This window comes from Ostrinia furnacalis, unplaced genomic scaffold, assembly GCF_004193835.3.
Source record: "Ostrinia furnacalis isolate ACB-3 unplaced genomic scaffold, ASM419383v2 OfSCF2419, whole genome shotgun sequence".
Lineage (NCBI taxonomy): Eukaryota > Metazoa > Arthropoda > Insecta > Lepidoptera > Crambidae > Ostrinia > Ostrinia furnacalis.
The window spans coordinates 124,857-149,488 of record NW_021132658.1 but is presented as its reverse complement, the minus strand read 5'-3'; the positions used below and the strand labels follow the sequence as shown (position 1 = coordinate 149,488).

The window sequence follows — 24,632 nt, the reverse complement described above, 5'->3', positions numbered from 1 at the left end:
TAATATTTAGATACCTAAATGTCGAAAAACTGCAAATATAGTCCTACCATAGCGTCGAAGAAAGCAGTTGTTACAATCCACATAATAGAAGTCGATTAAATAAAAATGAAAAATAAACTTAATCAGCTCCAAATCTCTATAAAATTTTAAATCTCTTTAAATGTAGTTAATCCCAAATCGCAGTCATGATAAAGCTCAGTTCTTTCTCATATTGAAAAGGCTAAGGTTACATTCATATTTAATTTAGCCCAGCCACTTCAGCTTATTACCTGAAGTTCATTCCAGCTCGCTTCTTTTGTTTTGCCACACTCTGTAAGAAATTAAACTTATTTTTGCTGTCATCCCTTTGATATGTTTTCTTAGTCAGATAAAATAGTTGTTAGGCGGTACGTAGGTAAGTTAAAACATGTATTTTTAGAATTCTGGCTAAATCGGGGTGGGTCGCTACTTTACTAGTATCTCTACATAAATAAAACAAGGCTGCTTTCCCCGTACGTCTGTTTGTCTGTTAACCCTTCCTTAACCATTTAATGGATTTTGATGCTGTTTTCACCATTATAAACTGTTATTGAATACCTAAAGCAATTAAACTGACATTGAATAAAGCAAGAATCGTTAAATAAATTCTTTCTGTACTAACAAAACCTAGTTACATTTCATACCGTTTTATAAATTATTTGTAATTTTCTAAGACAAACTTATCTTCATTTACTCAGATTCGTTTTATTATGTTACCAAATTAAATAAATCCTTAATTTAATAACTTTCTAAAGTTTAACAATCGCTGTGTTGATTCGCAGTTGTTTGTTTGGAACTGAGTTCTGTTTATCAACAGATTATACGAAGAGTTACTTAAGAACACCAGAGTGGGTACGCAATACGCAATGTATTAAAACTTTAATGTAATCGTATTATAAAGGTACCTTAAAATATGCAAAGTTACTGAATTGGCTCATGTAAATCATGGTCATTATACAATATGGGTCTTTTTCTTCCTCGGTTTCTCACTGATGAGGATCGCGACCACAGATAGTGTTCCTCCACAGACTGCGGTCATAAGCTGTGTGGATCGCACGATGCAAACTCCCGCCCACCGTCTTCCTCACCGCGTCCGACCATCTCGTCGGTGCCCTGCCCCGAGCACGTCTGCCTTCCATTTGTCCCAAGATAATTTGTTTCTCCAGACAATGCCTTGGAGACCGCATAATGTGTCCAAAGAAACAGAGGGTACGCTTTAGGCATGAGCCGCGTGGTGATATTGAGCTCTTATAAATAACAATATGGGTACCATAACATAAAAATTATCGTAAACTATTCAATAATACTGGCACGTACCTAATGGCACACATAATACGTAATGGCATTTTTATGATGTCGACCACCTAAGTACTTATGTTATGAACTACAACGCTATTTACAGTTGAAGATTCAAATCTCACTAAGTACACACAAGTAGTGTAGCAGTCGTATAATTATCTTCATCATCTCTGCTAAGTTTTATTTATTTATTTTATTTATTTATTTATATGGCATACCAACAACATATATATTATACTCTTATGATTAACATTTATGAAGATAACATTTCTGATATATATGTCACTTAAGGGTAAGCACAACATTCAGACGGTTTTCTTTTAAATTACATATTATTTAAGAGACTTAAAACGAATACAAAAGCGACTCGCTAAACTAAAAAAAACAATAATAACAAAAAAAACAAGTTTGAGCTTAGGGTGCCTATAGATCTAACTATCACAGTTGGAACATTAAAACATTTTGGAAGATGCTGATTGGTTGGTACATTGTAACGATGATGATGATCCATCCAACAGATTTCGGCCAAGGCGACCACTCCGACTCCTAGCTGTCTTGGCGGCGCTGGTGTGCCTGGAGATGGCTTACGAAGCCGATCTTCGCAGCAAACCCCCTCGCACATTGAGGGCATCTGAGCACGCCGCCAACATTGCACATTGTAAGGCCGTACACAGAAAGAAAGCTGGAAACTTATAAGCGCTTACCAGCGCTTGTCAGCGATGGTCCGTTCGTTCACGAAGGAAGCAAGTTGAATGGTATTATAATATATGGCAGCGTCCAGCGCTGACCAGCGCGTGTTGAAACTTGTCGGCGCCGTTCAGTGCTTATCGGCGCGCGTTAATATACATAATATATTTTCCTGCGCGGGTTATCAGCGTTGTCAAGCGCCAGTGAGCGCTTATAAGTTTCCAGCTTTCTTTCTGTATACGGCCTAAATGAAATCATTAGAGCGAAATATCATATTCAATTACAGAAATATTTATGTGATATATGCCCGACATGTCTCGTATAACTGAATCGGTTAGCTCAATTTTTATTCACAAAGCTAAAACGTCCATTTGTAAAAAGGGACAGCATAATGGGTTAAATTATTTAACACCTACGCGTTTCCGCGCTAACGCTCGCCGCCTACATTATCTTCTCCCAAAGGCGCGATACTTCGCGGCGCTATGGACATTCATTTGTTTTATCCGACACACGACACGGCACGTGATATTGTTTTATTTATTGAGTTGGATACACGTAGATGAAATATAGTTCTGCCGTAATATGTCTGCAAGTTATACTAGTTATACATATAGGCATTGTCGCTGTACTTGTAGGCATGACTACTTATTCAGCGATTTAAATCCAGAATTTTGAAGTAGCTTTTAGTACATTAATTTGATAAAATACTTAGCCAGAGTGTTAGATCGTCAAGACTCTCGAGTTGACTCTCGTTTAAATACCGGTTGACAGGTTTTTGAAAACTCTTTATTGTAATGGTATTGTGACATGACGAATTGAAACGAAAATAATTATGATTTTTTAATTCCCAAATCACTCTGCAAATATTCGTTATAAACCTAATTACAGCAATTTCATAGGAAATTAATTGGTTAATACTGATAACAGCAGCGCTAGGCTTAAACCAGTTCTAGGATCTGATTATACAGTGTGAGTCACGTTAAAGTGTACATATGAAAATAGATGAAACTAGACCTATTTTTATCGACAAAAAAGAGGTCAAATTTTTTTTTTTATTTTTTTTTAATTTTTTATCGAATTTTTTTTCTTCCAATTACTTATTGTAAAGAAAACGTAATAACTTTTAAACTAAGAGGTATATCCTGATAAAATAAAAACCGTAATAATGCTAAATAACAGGCAATACTGAAAAAATGCATAAAATACCCAGAAAATGCCAACAAATAATAAAAAATGAGACTTTTTGAAAAAAATCTGCTTATAAATTCGTATTTTTTTGGTTATTTGATAAATTTCTCAAAAAAATGCCCCTATAATAGGTGTTTTTTATTACTTTGTATTATTCTCTATCGTATTATATTTGTAAAACCAAAAATCGCATGACTCTATCCCTATCACAACATTTGCTATGATCGTTTGAACAAAGGCTTGCCACAACATTATTCTCCGCTACAGGTAGAGACAATTTTAATTTTAACTAAAAGGCTTATTTTACTTCGAAATCTTTTATTTTTATTTGAAATCTAACTTGTCTCTATCAAAATTACAAATCTAGAGCCATTTTCAGTTTCGTTGTTAACGAAGCGTTGAATGGCGCGCCCGGAGAGGCTTAGTTCAAACAATCATTGCAAACGTTGTGATAGGGATAGAGACATGCGATTTTTGGTTTTACGAAGGTAATACGATAGAAAATAATACAAAGTAATAAAAACCACCGGTTATAGGGGCATTTTTTGGAGAAATTTATCAAATAACCAAAAAAACACGAATTTTTTAGCAGATTTTTTTTAAAAAGTATCATTTTTTATTATTTTTTGGCCTTTTTTTGTGTATTTTATGTATTTTTTTAGTATCGCCTGTTATTTAGCATTATTACTGTTTTTATTTTATCAGGATATACCGCTTAGTTTAAAAGTTATTACGTTTTCTTTACAATAAGTAATTGGAAGAAAAAAAATTCGATAAAAATTAAAAAAAAAATCTCAAAAATTTTTTGACATCTTTTTTGTCGATAAAAATAGGTCTAGTTTCATCTATTTTCATATGTACACTTTAACGTGACTCACACTGTATAAGTATTTCAAACTCGACATATATTAGAATAATGAGAAGAGGCTATTTGTCCATATAAATCCTTCTATTTGCCATCCCATATTCCAAGAAACCGGTCAAACTATCCGGATCCTTTCCATCACTAATTACATTCATAACTTCCACCAAAAGTTTTAACTTGAAGTTAACTCCTCTTAATTGCCATAAGCTAACAGTTTGTCAACTAAATCCCATGTGACGAAGCCTCAATCCGGCTAAAAACTGCCGAGGACGTGACTCGGCTTGTCCGGAGCATTCATCACGTATAGACTCCGCGTCATACGGTAGTGCCCAATTGGAATATGAAAAAGAGTTAGATTTTCCAATTCAATTCATCTGTGATTGGCAAGGTTTGGTCTGAAAGGGATGTTGATGGGAACATGAATGTAGTTTTGCAGACCTTAGACTGGAAGCAATGTTACCTACACCTACTAGGTAAATCTACTTTACAAAAAAGTTCTCGTTGTTTGTTTTCGATTAGTGACATCTATCCACATTACAGTGTGCTTACCATGAGTTTACGTTAGGTGTGCTCGCTAGCGACTGCGTAAAAAAATGACATTATAATGTATGACATATTTTGCAGCGCAGCGCTCTCTGAAAAACATCAATCTTTTAAACTGCGATCTCCAACCCGCCTGCCAAGCGTGGGGATTATGGCAAAACCCTCCACTATAGTGGAGGAGGCTCATAGTCCAGCAGTGGACTGTAAAGGGCTGTTGATGATGATGATGATATTTTGCAGCGCCCCTAACAGCTACTTTTAAGAAATAAAATCTTCATATAAATTTTTGACATACTCGTTAGCGTGCACACCTAACGTAAACTCATGGTAAGCACACAGATTATAATATTACTTCAACTATTGCGCGTTTTACGCAATCGTAATTGGACTCTTAACTTTTAAAGGCTGCTAAAAGAATTTTGGATTTATCTCCATTTAAAAGTGTATAGTAGACATCATCACTCACTCGTATCTTTAAATTTTTGCACCAAAATCGCTCTTATAACAACCGTATAAAACGCCACAGCATTGATCTTGATGTACCTACATTGTAACAGCTGGCGTACATAATACTTAGAGCTCATCTCCGAGATCTGTTTCCAGGGCTAATTACTTTGGCTACTGGCCCAATAACACATACCGACTTGCTCCAGATCCGTACGATTGAGTGGGTTAATGACCTGCTGTAAAGCCATCTTGGATACTTAATGGAAGTAATTTTGATACTCGTTACTTAGACGATTTTTTTTTATTTATTTATTTAGATAAAAAAACAGTATTGAAGTACAGTAGCAAATAAATAGTAATAATATACCAATATTATCGAAATTCAACACCAGCATCATTTACCACAGTTAGATAAAACAGTTAATTAAACTTGTGTTGAGAGTGGTCGTAGTAAACACTTATTACGTAGGTACAGGCGGTAGCACATCGAAGGAGACACTGTGGCATCTTCTGCGGCTGTATAAATGCCATTTTGTAGCAAAAATCGCATATAGACAACCACATCCATCATACAAACAAATAAAGATTACCGTTGTTTATAACGCGAAACAGGATAAAAAGGTGTTAGTGTCAACAGAACTGCCGATTCAAGAGTCTTTTGTTAGAACTCCGTTGCCGCTGGACTAAGTTGAATCTACAACTAACAAGTTGTGTTGTTATGGATATCCGTAACCGTAACCGATTCAAAAGTTTCGGATAGTTTTGGATGTAGGCAGTTTAATTTTTTTTTTTTGTATAGCATTATTATGTAAAGGCATAACAGCTTGATTTACGTTTATAATGCCGTCTAGTAACAAGTTTTATTTTTTTATTACTCTTTATTCGATGTAAACTGTGCGGCCATGAAAGAACCGTGTTGGACAACTATTGCAAATTGCATTCTAAAGCACAGATATCCGTAACCCTACTAGCAAGCAATATTTACCTAATGCGTGAATTAAAAAAACTATAGTTTTCTTTTAAAAACATAAGTTACTGAAGCGATATGTTGAAGGATGCGGGCAGCGTAGGACCGGTCATTGTCATTGGAAATTCTCAAGGAGAAGACCTTTGTCCAGCTGTGGACGTCATTTGGTTGGAACGATCAGTTTTGATGAATTTTCTTTCGTCATTCTATACTTTTTATGTTCTGCTGTAATAAATGTTGCTAGAGTTACCTATTCTTATAAATGTATGTTCTAAATCCCATTACATACATGTATATCTGGCGTTCCTCCCTTGTACATTTAACTTTAGACACCGCTTCACGCATCGCCGGTTGCGCGGAGACGTAATAAGGCCCTTTTAAGTTCTTAATTGGGATCATTGGATTGGCCAGGTTTCTCCAGCTTTGAACACCGGGGCCTGCTTGGGGACTTTTTGCTTGAATATGAGTGAGGTTGGAAGAGCGGGCGTATTGTGGTAGTAAACAAATGAAAGGCGAGATATTTTTTTGCTATTTTTTCACAAAAAGATCGAATTTGCGTTTGAACTCAATCACACCTAATGTAAATTATGATGAAACGAGGTTTTATATGGAGCGTGAACAAAATAACTACATTTCATATTCTACGAGTACAAGCGTTACGATCGTTAGGAAGGAATAACTAACTACAATATTAAAATAAAATAAAACTGTGACTCATGTAACGGTTTTCGGAAAAAAATAACATTTTACTTAATTGCGAATTTTTTATGAAATTAAGCTTCAAAATATTCAAAGAATTGAACTAGCAATTAGCTCGAACATAAATCAAATAAATAACGCTGTGTTTGACGCAGCAAAAAAATATCGTCGGCGAAATTAGAAAAATATGGCTAACTGGAAAACGCTAAGACTGTTTTCTAACCCAACAAAAAGTATGAAAGGGGTGAGTATTACTCGTTGTATAATAAAAAGCTTTAATAAATTGGTCCGCTTTATTTGCCGAGTTGATTAATTAAAGTGCTCGAGACAGGATGCTTTAGAAAAACTAATAATCACAATTAACCGTTAGGATCTTCCTGAAAACTAAGGTACTCGCAAAACTTCATGCGTATTTATTAACTAAAACATTATTCTATTCTCTATTATTCAAATGATAGGTTTAACATAACTTGCGACATCCGGTTGATTAAACTCTACGATATAATAAAGTTACATTATTCGATACTAGACATAGTATACGATCAATTTTAAGTAACACGGAAAATAGTTTGTGTTAACCTGGGCATCAAAGATAGAGAGAATACTCAACCAAGCAGGCTGTGGGATTTTATTGCTTATAACATACAGGGTGTTTACAGCGTGAAACTTTTACAATTTTAAATGACCAGCAATTTCATTTTCTGCCATATTGTTGTTACCGCTTGTCACCGTCCATTGCCATCAAATTGCAGACGTTAATTTTCGTGCCCTCAATCCGTGGTTATTGACTGCGTTATTTAGCCGTGTGCCACATTTCCATGCATTATTCAGAGGCGGGCATCGTGCGCTCATTTTCGGGGTTGACTGTACCTACACTAGATAAGTACCTACGTAAATCCAGCGTGGACAAAAATTGAAGCATCATACAACCAACTTTAGACTTCGAACTATTTTTCTGAATAAATTCGTTGCGGGCTCCAATATTATTAAGGTATCCCTGGGGACTGCTCAATATACCCTGCTTGGGTTTAATTATCGATCAAAATATGGATCCTGACAATGTGAGAATTGCAGCGGATGAAACGAGAGGTGAGATAAGTCTCGAGTCCTGACGACACATATGGGATCAGCACCATAGTGGCTGTTATATTGTGATTTAGTAAAAAGATAAACCACCAATCCATCACGACTCAAACTATCCTCAGTTTTATAATTCACAAAAGATGAGTTTAAAAACTCTCCATCAAAAATAACACGTAGTGAAAACTCAATAGGTATCCCACTAGTTCATTTCACCACTCCATTCAACGAGATTGTCGCCCCCACTCAAAACTACGGCCGAAAACAGTAACAGCAGCTGTATAAAGCTTTCCGCTGTATTTACAAAGAGCACTTTGCTTTTTTCCCTTTTTTCCCAGTTCCCCTTGTTTCCTGTGATGAACATTAACCTGTTAAAAAGCTGAAACGGTTCCCCCGCTGAACCACTCGAATAAAAGTTTTTTTGTTTTTTCACCACTGAAAAATGCATCCCGTTCCGACGATTCTGACGGAGCTTTTTGGAAGTTCGCTAATGTGCGTGCGGGAAAGCTATTATGTTTTCGAAAGCCAACTGTTTGAATATTTTATTCTGGACACCCTGTATAGTTGGAACTTTGACACGCGAGTAAGGAGATAATTTAAAATGTATTTTGATTATTTATTTAGCTAGCTTAGATATTTAATAAGATTTTTTCTAAATTTTTGTTCGAACGAAACCTATCGATATAAAAAGATATTATATCGATAGGTTTCGTTCGAACACAAATTTTAGGTACTTAGAACATAATATTCTGCTTGACTCCAATGGTTGACTTTCGCGAAATGCTCTTTGGTATTTAATTAACCTTTTGTATCTTGATTCTGCGTAATATTAAACAAATAAGTTCGCAGTTTAAGAACGTTTTACTTTTATTCAAGGTTGAGAACATCCTAATCATCGCCCTTCAAAACTAACCATGTTTAACACGTAATTTAAAATTATAACTTCGTTATCACACGCCGAGTATTACGTCAGATTTATATGTTTATCATTAATTAAAACAATTGTTTTAGCTAAACAACCCTGCGTATACATACGTCATATAAATCTCCCATTGTGGCAGGCACGGAATGCCGTGGCGGTCACCCATGAGCGTTGGTAACCTAATTTGGGACCGCAGCAATATATCTGCGGGTAGGGTCACCATATGCACGGAAAGTCCTGATGAAAAACACGCTTTATAGTATATTTTTGACTAATTATAATTACTGAATACAGGCCGCTTCCAACAGAACAATCTGGAAATCATTAGAGGAGGCCTTTGCTCGCTGGTGGACGACCTATGGCTGAAATGATGAGGATAATACCCCGCGTAATTCACACTTGTTAAATGAAACTTAGTTCAAACTTGAGGAAAGTGTAGATTTATGTGGCTCATCATCTGCATCATCATCTCAGCCATAGGACGTCCACTATTGAACATAGACCTCCCCTAATGCTTTCCATGTTGCCCGGTTGGTAGAGGCCTGCGTCCAGCGCCTCCTGCTACCTTTAAGATGGCGTCCATCCACCTTGTGGGTGGACGTCTCACGCTGCGTTTTCCGGTACACGGTATGTGGCTGTCTTAAGAAAATTTTCAAACCAAGGAATCACTCGAATGGGTTCTAAGTTCGGTCAAAATTCCTGAAAAATCCTGACGCATGGTGACCCCACCTGCGGGTTTACTTGAATACAACTAAACCGTTAGGTGTTTGACACACAATTTTGGTAAGTATTATTCGTGAACAGTTCACCCTAAGGCCTAGTTGTCACTGGCATTTACACCGCAAACGGCCCGCGAGGAAAAGGTTAAACGGCGCTTACTAGTTTTATTGGCGTTTAGGCGAGTTTAATATCCGAAACATGCGATTCCTGTCTTTTAAATACAAAAAATCGAATGTTAACATTTAGTTTTAAATTATATCCCTGCAGATTTTTTAGAGCATCTATTGTATTTCAGCCATTGAAATTTTCATTCATACCTAAATGAAAGGAGTTTGAAAGAGCCTTTATAAAATAAGAAATTGCATGAGCTCTAGGCCTAACACGTACAGACAAAAGTACATCAGTCCATACAATTGTTGTTGCGAAATAGCCCTTATCCCAACTTCATAAGATGTCACCTACTTTTTGAAAAAGGGTGATTTATAAAAACGACGCCCGTTATTACAATCCCTACATCGTGCTCACCTGAATTGCTGTCACAAGGAACAAATCCTTTTTACAATGATGATGGGAGGAGGAGGGACCGCAACCTTGGACGAATAAACCACTATTCGTCCAAGACCGCAACGCAATAATTTGTAAGTAATTAGGGGTTATCTAATAAGTAATTTATTATTATGATACTAAAACATTTGTCATCATCTACAGTTTGGACGTCAATTAAAATGTAGTCCTGGCATATAAAATAGTAAGATCTTGGACCCAACCAAAAATAACAGCTCTCGTATTTCTCATAAAAGTAAACATTAACTAGGTACACTGAGCAGCTCTCTAATCAAGATAATTTAATGTGATGGTTCTGAAAATATTGCGTCCAACGTGTTACTCGTACCTCACGAACTCCGTACAAAATGTATTTTTAGGTGACCTTGCACGTCCCAAATTCATGGAACAGCTTTATGAGGCGAATGGTTCTGACAGATATATTATAGTAAGTTTGCCTTAGTTTAAAAAAAAATTCTGTTTTTTATAGGCATAATAATATAATATGTTACGGTCAAAGTGATAAATGTGAAAATTATGAATAATCGCCGGTTATTATGAATAATTACCGCATGATTTGGTAAATGTGATTAATATGAGGTCATTTATGTGTGTATAAAACTAAATAGGCGGCTTAGGGGTAGCCCAAGGGCCACCCCCGCCGCACTTTAACCTATTTTTCACTTTAAATCAAAATACTATGTTATAGGTATCAAGGAAAGGTAATATTATGCAAGAAAGATTCCAAACTCATTATGCCAAATTATATTAATATATGATATCAAAACGTTTAAAAGTTTGGCTGTACACGAGCACGTACACAAGATTTTGTTCTCTTTTATGAAATTTGTTAGTACTAAGGTTGAATTATTAAATAATCACTGTTAAATGTGATTAATTTATAACTTTTACCGCGACTGTCAGTAATTATTCATAATAGCTGGTTATTATTAATAATTTTTAATTTATCACATTAACCGTCACATATATTTTGGAAATAAGGTCGTGTAGAGTTCTTAAATCTGACATTTTTATTGGACATGGGTACTCCAACATGTATCCGAAATTTTTGGTGCAAAACAAAGTATGACGTATTATGGAATCACCTTTGGTCTGGAATTGGCTTCAGAGAATAAGTACTCTATAAACAACTTATCTGTTACAAAATCATTGCAAGAGATATTTAAAGTAGGATCAGTTTAGTCATAAGTCCGAAAAGCAAGTAGAATTTCCAAAAGCTTCCAGAAACTCTTCTAACTTCTAGCTCCAATAATAAATAATCAGTAAGACTATGAACGTGCCAAATACAAAAGTAATACAACTAACAAACTCAACAATAACGCAATGAATTATGTAGATGGATGTTAAGACGGCGTAATAATTTCAGGAACTTAAGCTACTCACGCTTATACATTGCCTGAGATTTTTATCCATTATGAACATTCCAACTAAATTAAGTTCATAGACTTGGCCCATTTAAGTCTGAAAGCGAATTCTCGGCAAAGATTTGTTCGAGAATATACTTTACAGTCGCTTTTATGGACTGGTTTTATTTTTAAAGGAAACCTTTAATTTCTTATTTATTTTATCGTCAGCGTTTCAATTATTTATTGAACGTACTCGGAGTTTCATTGCTCTTTAGCAACGAATTGGTTTATTTTCAATAAAGTTTTATGTTTTATTATGGAACTTATGCCCGTTTTCACCATCAATTCCTAATTTTTAAGTGACCCCTATGGTAACACATCTTATGAATTTTGTTGTCATAGGGGTCACTTAAAAAATAGGAATTGATGGTGAAAACGGGCACTATACACTCAAATCTACGCCTAAACTTTTTATAATAACATTTAATTAATAACGTCGGGAAAGTTAAAATTAAAGCACCTTTCAAATCTACATTCGCATCGCAAAAGCTTACTCGTTCATATAAGGGTGAGTATAGACTAAAGCATTTCTATGTAATGTAACGTTCTGACGAATGGTACAATACAGGTAAAATGTAGGTACGACGTTTGGTTCGTGAAAGGATTGTTCTGTTACAAGTAAAGTTAGTAAAATAGTTAGTAAAGTAAGTTCTGTTGCTCAAGCTAGTCTATACTCNCAATACTTACCTTAAGACAACAAATAATGGCTTAGTAGTCAGAGTCTGACAGTGACATTTCTCAGTCTGTGAGTATAATGTATAAATAAACAATTAGGTCTTATTTTAGAAAACAAAACTTATTTTCGTTGACTTACTTGGGTTGACAGCGTGTCCCTCGTCTACGACGTTCATGGATAGATGGAGGAGAACCAGCAGAGTTGCTGATAACTGGAACAAAAAATACAGATTAAAACACAGTAGGTATAGCTACTAGTAGCGTATAGATCGTTTCTTCCACGAAGACGCGCCCACCATTCCTCCGCTAATGTTTGAGTGTTATTGGTTCACGCTAAATTATCCATGACTGCACACGCACACTAACAATAATAACGCTCGGATTGCTCGGATCAAACTCCCCGCACCCCGCGCTTCCCTCGACCAAAAATTGGTGGGGCGCGTCTTCGTGGATGAAACGATCTAGACCAGTGGTTCTTAACCGGTGGTCCGCGGACCACTGGTGGTCCCTGGATTCATTCGAAGTGGTCCGCGAAGACATCGTAATAAACAAGTGACGTGGCGTGATGAGTCGAGTCAACACAACGCAAACGGCGCACAGTGGGCGAGAAATCGATCTCCCCTTTCATGGGACTTTGAAAAAAAAAGTGGTCCCTGATAAGACAGAAATTTGGTAAAATGGTCCCTCGTGGTTAAGAACCACTGATCTAGACTATAACTTAAATATGGTTTTCAACAACACGCCTCACTAGACCACGAAGTACAATCGTTCAGTTTGAAGTATGTAGGCAGTGCGAAACATTACGCCATCGCTGTCGTAATAATTCCTACCACATTTTTTTCACCTTTTAATCTAAAATGTAACAACATTTTAGTACTCAACCCCTCACTAAAACACGAAAACGGCACATGCCTGAGAGAAACCTTTCATAATATTTCGCTTTTTCAGGCAAAAATCCAGTGTCGCAAAGCTAAAGCCTATTTTGCCCCGCAATTCCTGTTTCTCCATTCACTCCTACGCTGACCTTCATATTTTAAGTCGTGTACTAAAAACTCGAGCACTCAGGTACAATGCATCTCCTAAATTGCATTAAAATTCCCCTTTGTGCTGCACAATGAAAAATTAAATTTATTTTCGCGAGATCCCGACTTGAGCATGGTTTTTTCAATGAATAATCTGGGTGGTTTACGTAGCTCTCCGGTTTATGGGTCGAGGAAAGTATGTATTTAGTTGGTAGTAAATACTTGATGCTATTCTCTGGGAGTAGTCGGTATTCAAGACTGTTAGTTTAGTTTCTGATTTATGGTTGGGGGTATACCTTAAAATTGATTTTTATTAAGTTTTACATTAAGTTACATTTGCTTTTCATATTAAGTTAGAAATAATGATATGAAGTTAAAAAAAATGGAAGAAATTAGGTATACAAAATACTTATACAACCGGTTAAATAACTAGGAAGTTTTATAAACTTGATGAGAGTCATTAGGTTGCTAAATATTTTTTATTTATCAAAAAAAGTCAACCAATCTCACTCTGTTTTAGTCTAAACATTATCCTGCTTTACACATTGCTTTATGATGCCGGTCAAAATTAAACATGCTCAAGTAAACATTTAAAACATTCGGAAGTCGTAAATATTTTATCTTGACCATTTTTACTAGACAGAGTTAGTTCTAAACCAACTTTAGGAGCATGTGCGGCAAAAGTGTTGCAGCTACCAGTTCAAATTCTAGTTTTATTTCAGACCGAACGCGACGAAGTTTATGTTCACCGTTACGTTTGACAGATAACGAAGTTAAAAACAAATGGTGAAATTACCTTCCGTACCTACTTGTTGTATGCTTGGTTTAGAATTCTATATGGCAATGGTTTTACCTTTAGATAAAGCTTGTTAGAAAATAAATGTAACTGAGTAGTCATGACTTCAAAACATATTTTATTTTGTGAAGAAGTCCTATTATGAAAATATATCTACATCTCAGTAAAAAGTTCCACTATTCCCAATGAACTAAGTTAAGTTTTTAGTCAGAGAGTACACGGCACTCAAGGGATTCATTCCAGTTATAAAGCGAAATGCAGTTGTCATTAACTCTACTTGACTTAACTTTAATTAAGTAGGTATTAACGTAAATTTGAGTTTAAAGACCGAATCCGAACTATTAACTTGATTGCATTGTGTTTTATATTCAAACTTGGTAAATCTATAAACCTAATATTCTAAAATCAAAACTTATTATTGCTCGTCTAAATTATCTGAACAACTGGTATTATCCAGCTGCGCTAAGGAATCAGCCTCGAGTTTAGCGGGCAGCGGGGCGGGAGCGGCGGCGGCGCGGGAAGGGGGCGGGCAACGCAGACCCGTTCTCGAAACAAGCGGGCAGCTCGCGCGGCGCTTTAGCGGCGAAGTGTTGTGTTCGGGGTTGTGTTGTCGAGATATTTGTTTTTATTCGCAAACGAAATGTCTGAACAACGGCGACAATTTTATTTCGATTCAAATTTATTCCTAACGCTCGATTTACTGTGGGCAAAAGAAGGAGTGCGCTCCCGCGCCGCCGCCGCTCCCGCCCCGCTGCCCGCTAAACTCGAAGCTGAGGCCTAAGTCATAAGCGAGTTAGAGCAGAGCATGTTAGCCGCAGGGATTCATTGTCCCGTAAATCAAACCGTACCGTTGACACACCTACGTGCACCGGGTTCCGGCCATATGTCTCCGAATATGTGTCCTCGGTGTTTATGTTTTGGAGCGCTAGGGTGCTTGAAAAAGGAACTACCGAATACTACTTATAACGTGCAGTCAATTTTGTGCTTAATGCCACTTAATTAAAAAAGGGTCATAATCAATATTTTTTTACTTATTACAGGTTTTTTAAAGCTAGTATTTTTGTACAAATTCCCCTGCCAGCCCCTCCAAGTAAGCTAGTGTTAGAAGTAAATTCGAATATTCGAGCAGTCGACGGAACTTATCATCTTATTATCCTTTGAATACTATATCACTGAGCCAACTCTCGTGCTCAACACACAAAAAATACTCCAAGTATTAATCAATAAAGTAACAAAATACAACAAGCAGTTTGACTTACTACCACCAGGCTATTCCTACTTCTCGTTCCCACCGCTGCAACACCTGTGTAGCCAGAATCTATAGCTTGACCGCCAATAAAAACAAACCAGTGAAGGTCAAGTTTGTCCCGGGGGAGTTAATCTATCGTTGGACCCATATCGATCCGATCCTACACAAAATCCATCAAGTTCACAATACAGTTTCAAAATATTTCCAGATATTCAAAGATTTTCCTAGACATTCAAACTGCAGAGATAGTAAATCAAAGTGCCGTTTAGTTGACACATACACGTCGTCACTTGCATCGGTCGTTCTGAACATATGCCACCGCTTTAGTAAATGTAGAGATATGGGAATGTAAACTTTGATGTTTGCGAACATATTTTATAGGGTGCGTGACAGTTTATATAAGTTTATATGATATAAATTCATTTCAATAACGTTCATATTGTATAATAAACGTATGTTATAACTAGCGGCCGCCCGCGACTTCGTACGCGTGGACCTCGTTTTACTCCATTAGGGGTGGAGTTTCGTAAAATCCGCTCTTAGCACCTATAGCGCATACATTTTAAATTTCAACTCTCTTTCTTTAAACATAATATAAACTTCCAACCCTCCTTTTATCTCCTTAGGCCCAGTAGTTGATTTCTAATGATACATTTTCAGTATACATATGTACCACCACCACCACCATCATTTCAGCCATAGGACGTCCACTGCTGAAAATAGGCCTCCCCCAATGCTTTCTATGTTGATCGATTGGAAGCGGCCTGCGTCCAGCGCTTCCCTGCTACCTTTACGNACTGATAGATAAAAATTGACATCACATCTCAATATCTTAAAGAATGAATTTTGAATGATACCATAATTAATTTCTTTGTTTCAGCTGCGGGGATCTGACCAAATATGTCATCCCTGATGGCAGTGAGCTGATCGAGCTGCTACATATGCTGTGGAGCCCCAACAAACACATGATGGGACGAGGATTCATTTGCCCTTATATTGGCCGAATAACAGTAGGTCGCTGTGCTCATGTTATGACAATTTAGTGGTTTTTGAGCTGGGCAAGGTATCAGGAACATGTATTTCCACCTGCCTAGTTCCTAGACAATATTTTATTGACCCATGAGTCAGATTAAAATAATAATAATAAAAAAATGGTGTTTTATTTTGCATCTAACCTTTCTAGTCTTAAGCCCAAAAAAATTTTTTTAAGGACTTGGATACAAAATGATATTTATATTCTGTTTCTTACTGGTATAGACTATTTAATAAATAACAAATTACATGCTGTAATGTCTGTCCACCTCAGGCCAAAGGTCCCATACTAAGTGGGCATAACCCTTTGGTAAAATGGTCCCTCGTGACTTAAAGGTTAAGAACCACTGATCTAGACTATAACTTAAATATGGTTTTCAACAACATGCCTCACTAGACCACGAAATACAATCGTTCAGTTTGAAGTATGTAGGCAGTGCGAAACATTACGCCATCGCTGTCGTAATAATTCCTACCACATTTTTTTCACCTTTTAATCTAAAATGTAACAACATTTTAGTAACCCCTCACTAAAAACACGAAAACGCCACATGCCTGAGAGAAACCTTTCATAATATTTCGCTTTTTCAGGCAAAAATCCAGTGTCGCAAAGCTAAAGCCTATTTTGCCCCGCAATTCCTGTTTCTCCATTCACTCCTACGCTGACACCTTCATATTTTAAGTCGTGTACTAAAAACTCGAGCACTCAGGTACAATGCATCTCCTAAATTGCATTAAAATTCCCCTTTGTGCTGCACAATGAAAAATTAAATTTATTTTCGCGAGATCCCGACTTGAGCATGGTTTTTTCAATGAATAATCTGGGTGGTTTACGTAGCTCTCCGGTTTATGGGTCGAGGAAAGTATGTATTTAGTTGGTAGTAAATACTTGATACTATTCTCTGGGAGTGGTCGGTATTCAAGACTGTTAGTTTAGTTTCTGATTTATGGTTGGGGTACCTTAAAATTTCTTTTTATTAAGTTCAAAGAAGTATCTTAAGTACTTGCTTTTCATATTAAGTTAGAAAGAAAGATAATATGAAGTTAAAATAAATAAATATAAATAATAAATATCCTTGGACATTTTACACTGCGCTTCTAGTCCCAAACTAAGCAAAGCTTGTACTATACTAGACAACGGATATAAACATACTTATATACTTTTTTTTTTTTTGTAAATACATACATATTATACATAGAAAACACCCAGTCCAATACAAACAAATATGTTCATGCACACAAATGTTTGTACTGTGCGGGAATCGAACCCGCAACCTCCGGAATAGTAGTCCGATTCGAACCACTACACCAAACGGCCGAATGGAAGAAAGTATACAAAATATTCAACTGGTTAGCCTAGTAACTTTTATGAACTTAATGAGATTCATAAGGATCGGCTTAATATTTTTTATTTAAAGGAAAGAAAAGTAAAGTAAAGTAAAAAAAAGTATTTATTTGATTACTTATCAAAAAGCCAACTGATCTCGCTCTGTCTTAGTCTAAACATGAATTAATCCTACTTAACTAACATTGCTTAATGACGCCGCCGGTCAAAATAAAACTTTCTCAAGTAAACATTTCGTACGCATACAAAACATTCGGAAATCGGAAATATTTTATCTTGACCATTTTTACTAGACAGAGTTAGTTCTAAACAAACTTTAGGAGCATGTGCGGCAAAAGTGTTGCAGCTACCAGTTCAAATTCTAGTTTTATTTCAGACCGAACGCGACGAAGTTTATGTACACCGTTACGTTTGACAGATAACGAAGTTAAAAACAAATGGTGAAATTACCTTTCGTACTTGTTGTATGTCTGGTCTAGAATTCTATGTGGCAATTTTGGTTTTACCTTTGGAAGTCCTATTTTTTATGTATGACAAGGCAGGTATTTGACGGCAATCGCACCTGATGTTAAGTGAGGTGCAGTCTAGGATGAAAATATATCTACGTCTCTAGTAAAAAGTGACACTATTCTTAATGAACTAAGTTAGTTGGAAACTACACGGCACTCAAGGGATTCATTCCAGTTATAAAAGCGAAATGCAGTTGTCATTAACTCTACTTGCATTTCGTAACTTTAATTAAGTAGGTGTTAACGTAAATTTGAGTTTAAAGACCGAATCCGAACCATTAACTTGATTGCATTGTGTTTTATATTCAAACTTGGTAAATCTATAAACCTAATATTCTAAAATCAAATCTTATTATTGCTCGTCTAAATTATCTGAACAACTGGTATTATTCAGCTGCACTAAGTCATAAGCGAGTTAGAGCAGAGCATGTTAGCCGCAGGGATCCATTGTCCCGTAAATCAAACCGTCCCGTTGACACACCTACGTGCACCGGGTTCCGGCCATATGTCTCCGAATATGTGTCCTTGGTGTTTATGTTTTGGAGCGCTAGGATGCTTGAAAAAGAAACTACTACTACTTACTAACGTGCAATCGATTTTGTACTTTATGCCACTTAATTAAAAAAGGGTCATAATCAATAAATTTTTACTGATTACAGGTTTTTTTAAAACTAGTATTTTTGTAGGTACAAATTCCACCGCCAGCCCCTCCAAGTAAGCTAGTGTTAGAAGTAGATTCGAATAATCCAGCAGTCGACGGAACTTATAGCCTCCTTTGAATACTATATCACTGGGTCAACTCTCGTGCTCATCACACCAAAAATTACTCCAAAGCTTGTACTATGGGTACTAGACAACGGATATAAACATACTTAAATAGGTACTTTTTTTTGTAAATACATACATATTATTATACATAGGTAGTAACACCCAGCCCCATCACAGAAATTAAAATTCATCATTTAAATTTCTGCCCGGCCGGGAATCGAACCCGGGACCTGTCGGAATAGTAGTGGGCACTTCTTCGAAATTGCATTCTTCGGCTGATTCATATGGACAAATTTCAAATTCAATTTTAGGTCAGTGACATAGACTCATATCAAAATAGGTACACCCAATAACATATATTTGGATGAGGGACTCGTTTTTGTAAAGTAGTTTTCATGATATCGACGTTCAAATATTTTGTGCCCATATGAATCAGAATTTGTTACATATTAATCAAAAATAGAAATAAAATTTAAAAATTTTATGTACAATTGGCTCTATATTAAGAAAGTAATCATATTATAACAAAAACAATGATCTTTTGTTATGAAAAAAATATCAGTTATCAAAATATTACGAGAATAAATGCAACGAATTCCACAATAATTCGAAAAAAAAGTTTTTTTGAAACTTTAGTATACATCCATTATATTTTGTCATCATCATAATCATTTCAACCATAAAATCCACTATTGAACATGAGCCTCCCCCAATGATTTCTATAATGACCGGTTGGTAGCGGCCTTCCTGTGGGTGGACGTTCTACACTGAGCTTTCCGGCACGTGACTTCCACTCCAGAAACTTGCTATCCCATCGGCTATCAGTTCTGCAGACTATGTGTCCTGTCCATTATCACTCCAGCTTGCTAAAACATCGGACTATGCCACCATGCGACTTTAGATCGTTTACGGATCTCCTCATTTCAGATTCGATTGCATAAAAAAAAGCATAGTCCACTCCATAGTACTCTATGCAACTTTGTGGTTCGTAAGCCTATAGTGAGAGGCCGCTTTTCAGTACAATATGTCATCACTGATAACACACTGGATGTAGACTTTCATCTTATGGCACTAAGGTATTTTAGATGACTCTACCCAGCTGTATCACTTATCCAAGCTATCGTTGTTAAGACGTCCACCCACAAGGTGAAGAAGGTGAGATGAGCTTATAGAGGTTGTGGCAATGGCAATCAGTTAATCTCGAAATCATTGGAGGCCTATGCTCAGAAGTATATTATTATGTGCTATGGACGCCATAAGTGTAGCTGAAATAATAATAAAAATAAATGATCGTTGGGCAATTTCATACAGCGCCATTCAGCCACAAAATAAGCAACAAATATGCTTGTGTGATGGTTTCTAGCTTAACAGAATATACAACTTATTTACTGTCTAAACACATACATTATTTATTATTTTCTTCTGTTATGTTATTTGTTTGGTGTGCAATAAAGTGTATTTATTATTATATTATTATTCATAGTGTAAAAATGATAATGTTTTTTTTATTCATAACAAGACCGCAATCGCACCTGGTCTTAAGTGAGATGCAGTCTGGGATGTCATTCTTAGCTAAGAAACACTTTTTTGGTGCTTGATAGATCAAAAACTAATTTATTTTATGATTCATATAGGGCCCTGACCATATGAATCACGCACAGATGAATCAGTTTTTTGCCTAAAATCGAGCAAAACTCGTCATACATACAGACTACAGTGTTGTCATTTTTCTACATGAATCTATAACCCAAAAGCATCACATGAAAGACAGATTAGATTTTTAATGCAATAATATAATTTTATAGAGTAGGCATTGTAATCAGTATGCCACCTGAACCAAGCACAGATGAATCAAGTATTTGCCTTCGTCACACCGGGTTCTAAGCCAACCAGCTCCACGTCTGCCTTCTAGCTCATCCGTTGCAAGATGGGCTTGCCTCTACGCTAGAAACCAGACTCACACGATTAAAACCTGACCAGTTATGGTCAAGAACAGCTCACGCCATATCAATCAGTATTTTACGCTGGACACTGCTTATTTATTTTTTTGCGTACACACTAAGTTAATTAAAATTATGACACATTTTTTTTGTAGAAGGACAACTCATTAGCTTTCGAAATAATTTTAATTTATATTGATATATCAAAAGGAAAATGCTACATCAACCATTTTGTTCCGGAAAATGGCTAACGGACACACCATATGAATCAGAGAATCATACTTCAAATATTTTTATTTTGTATAAAGACAGCAATTATTTCAAAAATGTAATTTGCGCCAGATAGGGATAAAGCTAAGCTATACGAAAAAAAAAATTGCATGCCATTTTGTTAGTTGGTTACAGAACTATACCCAAAGACATCGAAAATTTTGCCTCCGAAGAAATACCCTAGTCCGTTCCGAACCACTACACCAAACGTCCGAAATAAAGTACCAAAAAACAACAAACAGTTTGACCACCAGGCTATTCCCTCCCACCTCTCGTTCCCACCGCTGCAACACCTGTGTAGCCAGAATCTATAGCTAGACCGCCAATAAAAACAAACCAGTGAAGGTCAAGTTCGTCCCGGGGGAGTTAAACTATCGTTGGACCCATATCGATCCGATCCCACAATAAATCCATCAAGTTCACTATACAGTTTCAAAATATTTCCAAATATTCAAAGAATTTCCTAGACATTCAAACTGCAGAGATAGTAAATCAAAGTGCCGTTTAGTTGACACATACACGTCGTCACTTGCATCGGTCGTTCTGAACATATGCCACCGCTTTAGTAAATGTAGAGGTATCTATGGGAATGTAAACTTTGATGTTTGCGAACACATTTTATAACAGTCTATTTGCTTGTTACGTTTGAAGAGAAGTAATTGCACCACCAATACCCGTATGAAGGAAATAAATAAAAAATATTTCTTCGAACTAGTGTTGTAGCGCTACGTCTATTATAGAAAGCAAAAAAAATGGCCATAATGTTCATGTTATTTTATCAGACGTGGGAAAGACTTATTGTCACAGGCCAAAATACACAAAAGCTAAGTCAAGCTGTAGGGCAGGAGTGAGTCAAGCAGTAATTTTGATTACTTACCTAAATCAAGAGCTAGCTCAATTTAAAGAGTTAATAACCATTTTGGTTAGTACATAAAAAAGACTGCGCGTTTCAAGAGGAACCTTAAAACGATATAATTATACAATTAACCTCCTTAATCTCAATTTGATTCCCACAAATAATTAAGATCATAAACAATAAACTAATCGTTTAGCCGTTTTAATTTAAATTCAGTGCAACTAATCCTGATTAAAAAGGGCACGGTATCAAGACTACTCCAGTGTCTTCCCATTAATCCCGGACTTATGCCGGGACAAAGTTAAATGGAGGATTTAAATGCGGAGGAAAGGTTTATTAAACTTTGGAAACGGAACCCGCTAATATTCTTTCATGACACAGATTTTTTCTATTTTTACGAGTAAAAGCCATTTCTGAACATTTTGTTTTAATTAGAACTTTCTTTTTGGTAGAAATTAAAATTTTTATAGCCTATCGTCCAGTATTATTATCTTCCGAATTCGAATATAAAAGCGAAAAGTCACTGACTGACTGGCTCACTCATCACGAAATCTCAGAAACTTTTTGCATGGGGGTTCCTTTTAGAACGTAGGTGCTCACCAAGACGGGATTTTGCAAAATTCAACTACTAAGGGGGTACAACTGGATCCACGCGTACGAAGTCGCGGGCGGCCGCTAGTAGTTTATAAGTATACTAAGTTTATCACAAAGCGGGGTAAAAATCTACCAACTAAACTAACTTCCTAGTCAAAACTCATGAACAAAGTGAGCGCTATTGGAATCTGTCAATCTTCCAAATAAATAAAGCCAAATAACGATGATGCCGAGCTCTACGTTCCACCACCGTAGCAACTCCATGCTATCGCCATGGCGTTGCCAAGACGATGCAGGGACAGCAACATGAGTGGAGCTATAAAGGGTTTAATCTTGTAAAGGCAATGAAAAACATTATTAAATAATCCCTCTCAATTAAGTAGGTAGCAATAAACATTTTAGGAAAGGATTTCCTTATTTACGAGGGTAATCTTTCATTTAATTTGTAAAATTGATTAAAGAAGATTTCAAACACGTTATCTAAATTTAAACTTGCTGTAAGAATTTCTTTAAAATTATTTTTGTGGTCTGTCTTCTATCTAATAAAAATATATTTTATAAATACCTTCAATAAATGTATCAACAGCTAATATTTTCCCCGAAAGATACCGATTCTTAATTAGGAGGTGCTTAATTACTAAATGTCGCAATTCGTATTATCTTTGTAACAATTCCCTGGGACAATAGAAGCCAATCAAAGTCGAGGCTAATTAACGTAGATATCATACCATAATTATCTCTCTAAGGACATATTTATAATAGGGATGTAGGCATGAAAATAGCATTTATAAAAATTTGTCTGGAACCAAGGAAGACCGTAAAATGTTCATTAAGTATCTTAAGATACAAAATAGGTGTACTTCGATGAAAACACAACAATTGAAAAGTTCCTTTCATTTGTAATTTACTGAACAAATAGGCGCTTGTTTTAATTTTAACCTCATATTACAAACGTAAGATTTTACAAACATGACTGTAAGGCTGAGTTTCACCACCTAACTTTGACCATAACTATAACGATAACCGGTGCTTTTTGTATGGAGTTTGACATATTTTTTACGTTTGTCAAAGTTAAAGTAAGATGGTTCAACCCAGCCTAAGTAATTTTACAAAAAGTCACTAATATTTTTATTTGAAGTTGCTCTACACAATCAAAAAGTTAAAATTACATTTTACAAATAAATACACCGCGCTGCACCTCGCAGTCTTCATTACCCTTTTAATATTATTTTTTAAAGTATTCCAGCCAGCAAAAAGTCTCAACAAACTTTTTCCCTTTTAAAAAGCGAATCAAACAATGCCGTCACTATCATAAATCTAAACTAATTCAGTGACATGAACACGTACGTATACTCTAGGAGCCAGTTGTCAGTCTCTCTAATTGAGACGAAACGTTTCCTAGCCCCGGGGCCATAATCGATTACCCTATACTAGATTGGTATTATGGTTTAATTAATTTGAATTAGTCTGGTAGACGTGCCTTGGGAGATATGGTTACACGCGTAGGTGGTGTTTTAATGAATTGTTGTTAATTAATAAGATGGTATCTTAATTTAATAATGTAAAGAACCGTTGCATAAGTTAGTGAACGATTTATCTGGAGCAATGGATTTACTTTATTCTTTATAAAGAAGTTCATTTAAAAACCATTTACAGAAAAAACTTACCTAAGTATTTGTATGCCCTGAATGTAAATACCTGCCCTAAAAAATTCAAATTCAAAATAATACTCAGGCCCCTTTCAAGGCACTAAAACACGTCCCAAATATAGCATGCTCTACTACCACTTCAGGACAACATTATGGACGGGTGCTGAGAAGAAGTGGCGGAAAAANCGGAAGAACCTCAGTCACCTTTGTCAGTTTTATTTGGGTACCTATAGTTAACAGCAAAATTGCCCCTATTACAACAACCAACAACATAAGAGACTTTATTGCCTAGCTTGATGTACTATCGTCTGAACTTTATTGATTGACTAGCTGACCCGGCGAACTTTGTTCCGCCTTAATGGCAATAAATAAGCAGACTTTTTTTTTTAATTTCGAACGGGATAAAAAGTATCCTATGTCCTTCTCCTGGCTCTAAACTACCTCCCTGACAATTTTCAGCTAAATCGGTTCAGCCGTTCTTGAGTTATAAGTGGAGTAACTAACACGACTTTCTTTTATATA

The 24,632-nt window shown here is 36.1% G+C and overlaps 1 protein-coding gene across 1 annotated transcript in view; it reads right to left on the bottom strand.

Annotated features, from left to right (window-relative positions):
- Sol1 (CUB domain-containing protein Sol1) overlaps positions 1–24,632 on the bottom strand; it is a 276,393-nt gene that overhangs the window by 159,442 nt on the left and 92,319 nt on the right. Inside the window, exon 3 of the mRNA XM_028308406.1 lies at positions 12,220–12,292. Within this exon, the coding sequence (XP_028164207.1) occupies positions 12,220–12,292 (73 nt within the window). The remainder of the gene's footprint in view (positions 1–12,219; positions 12,293–24,632) is intronic.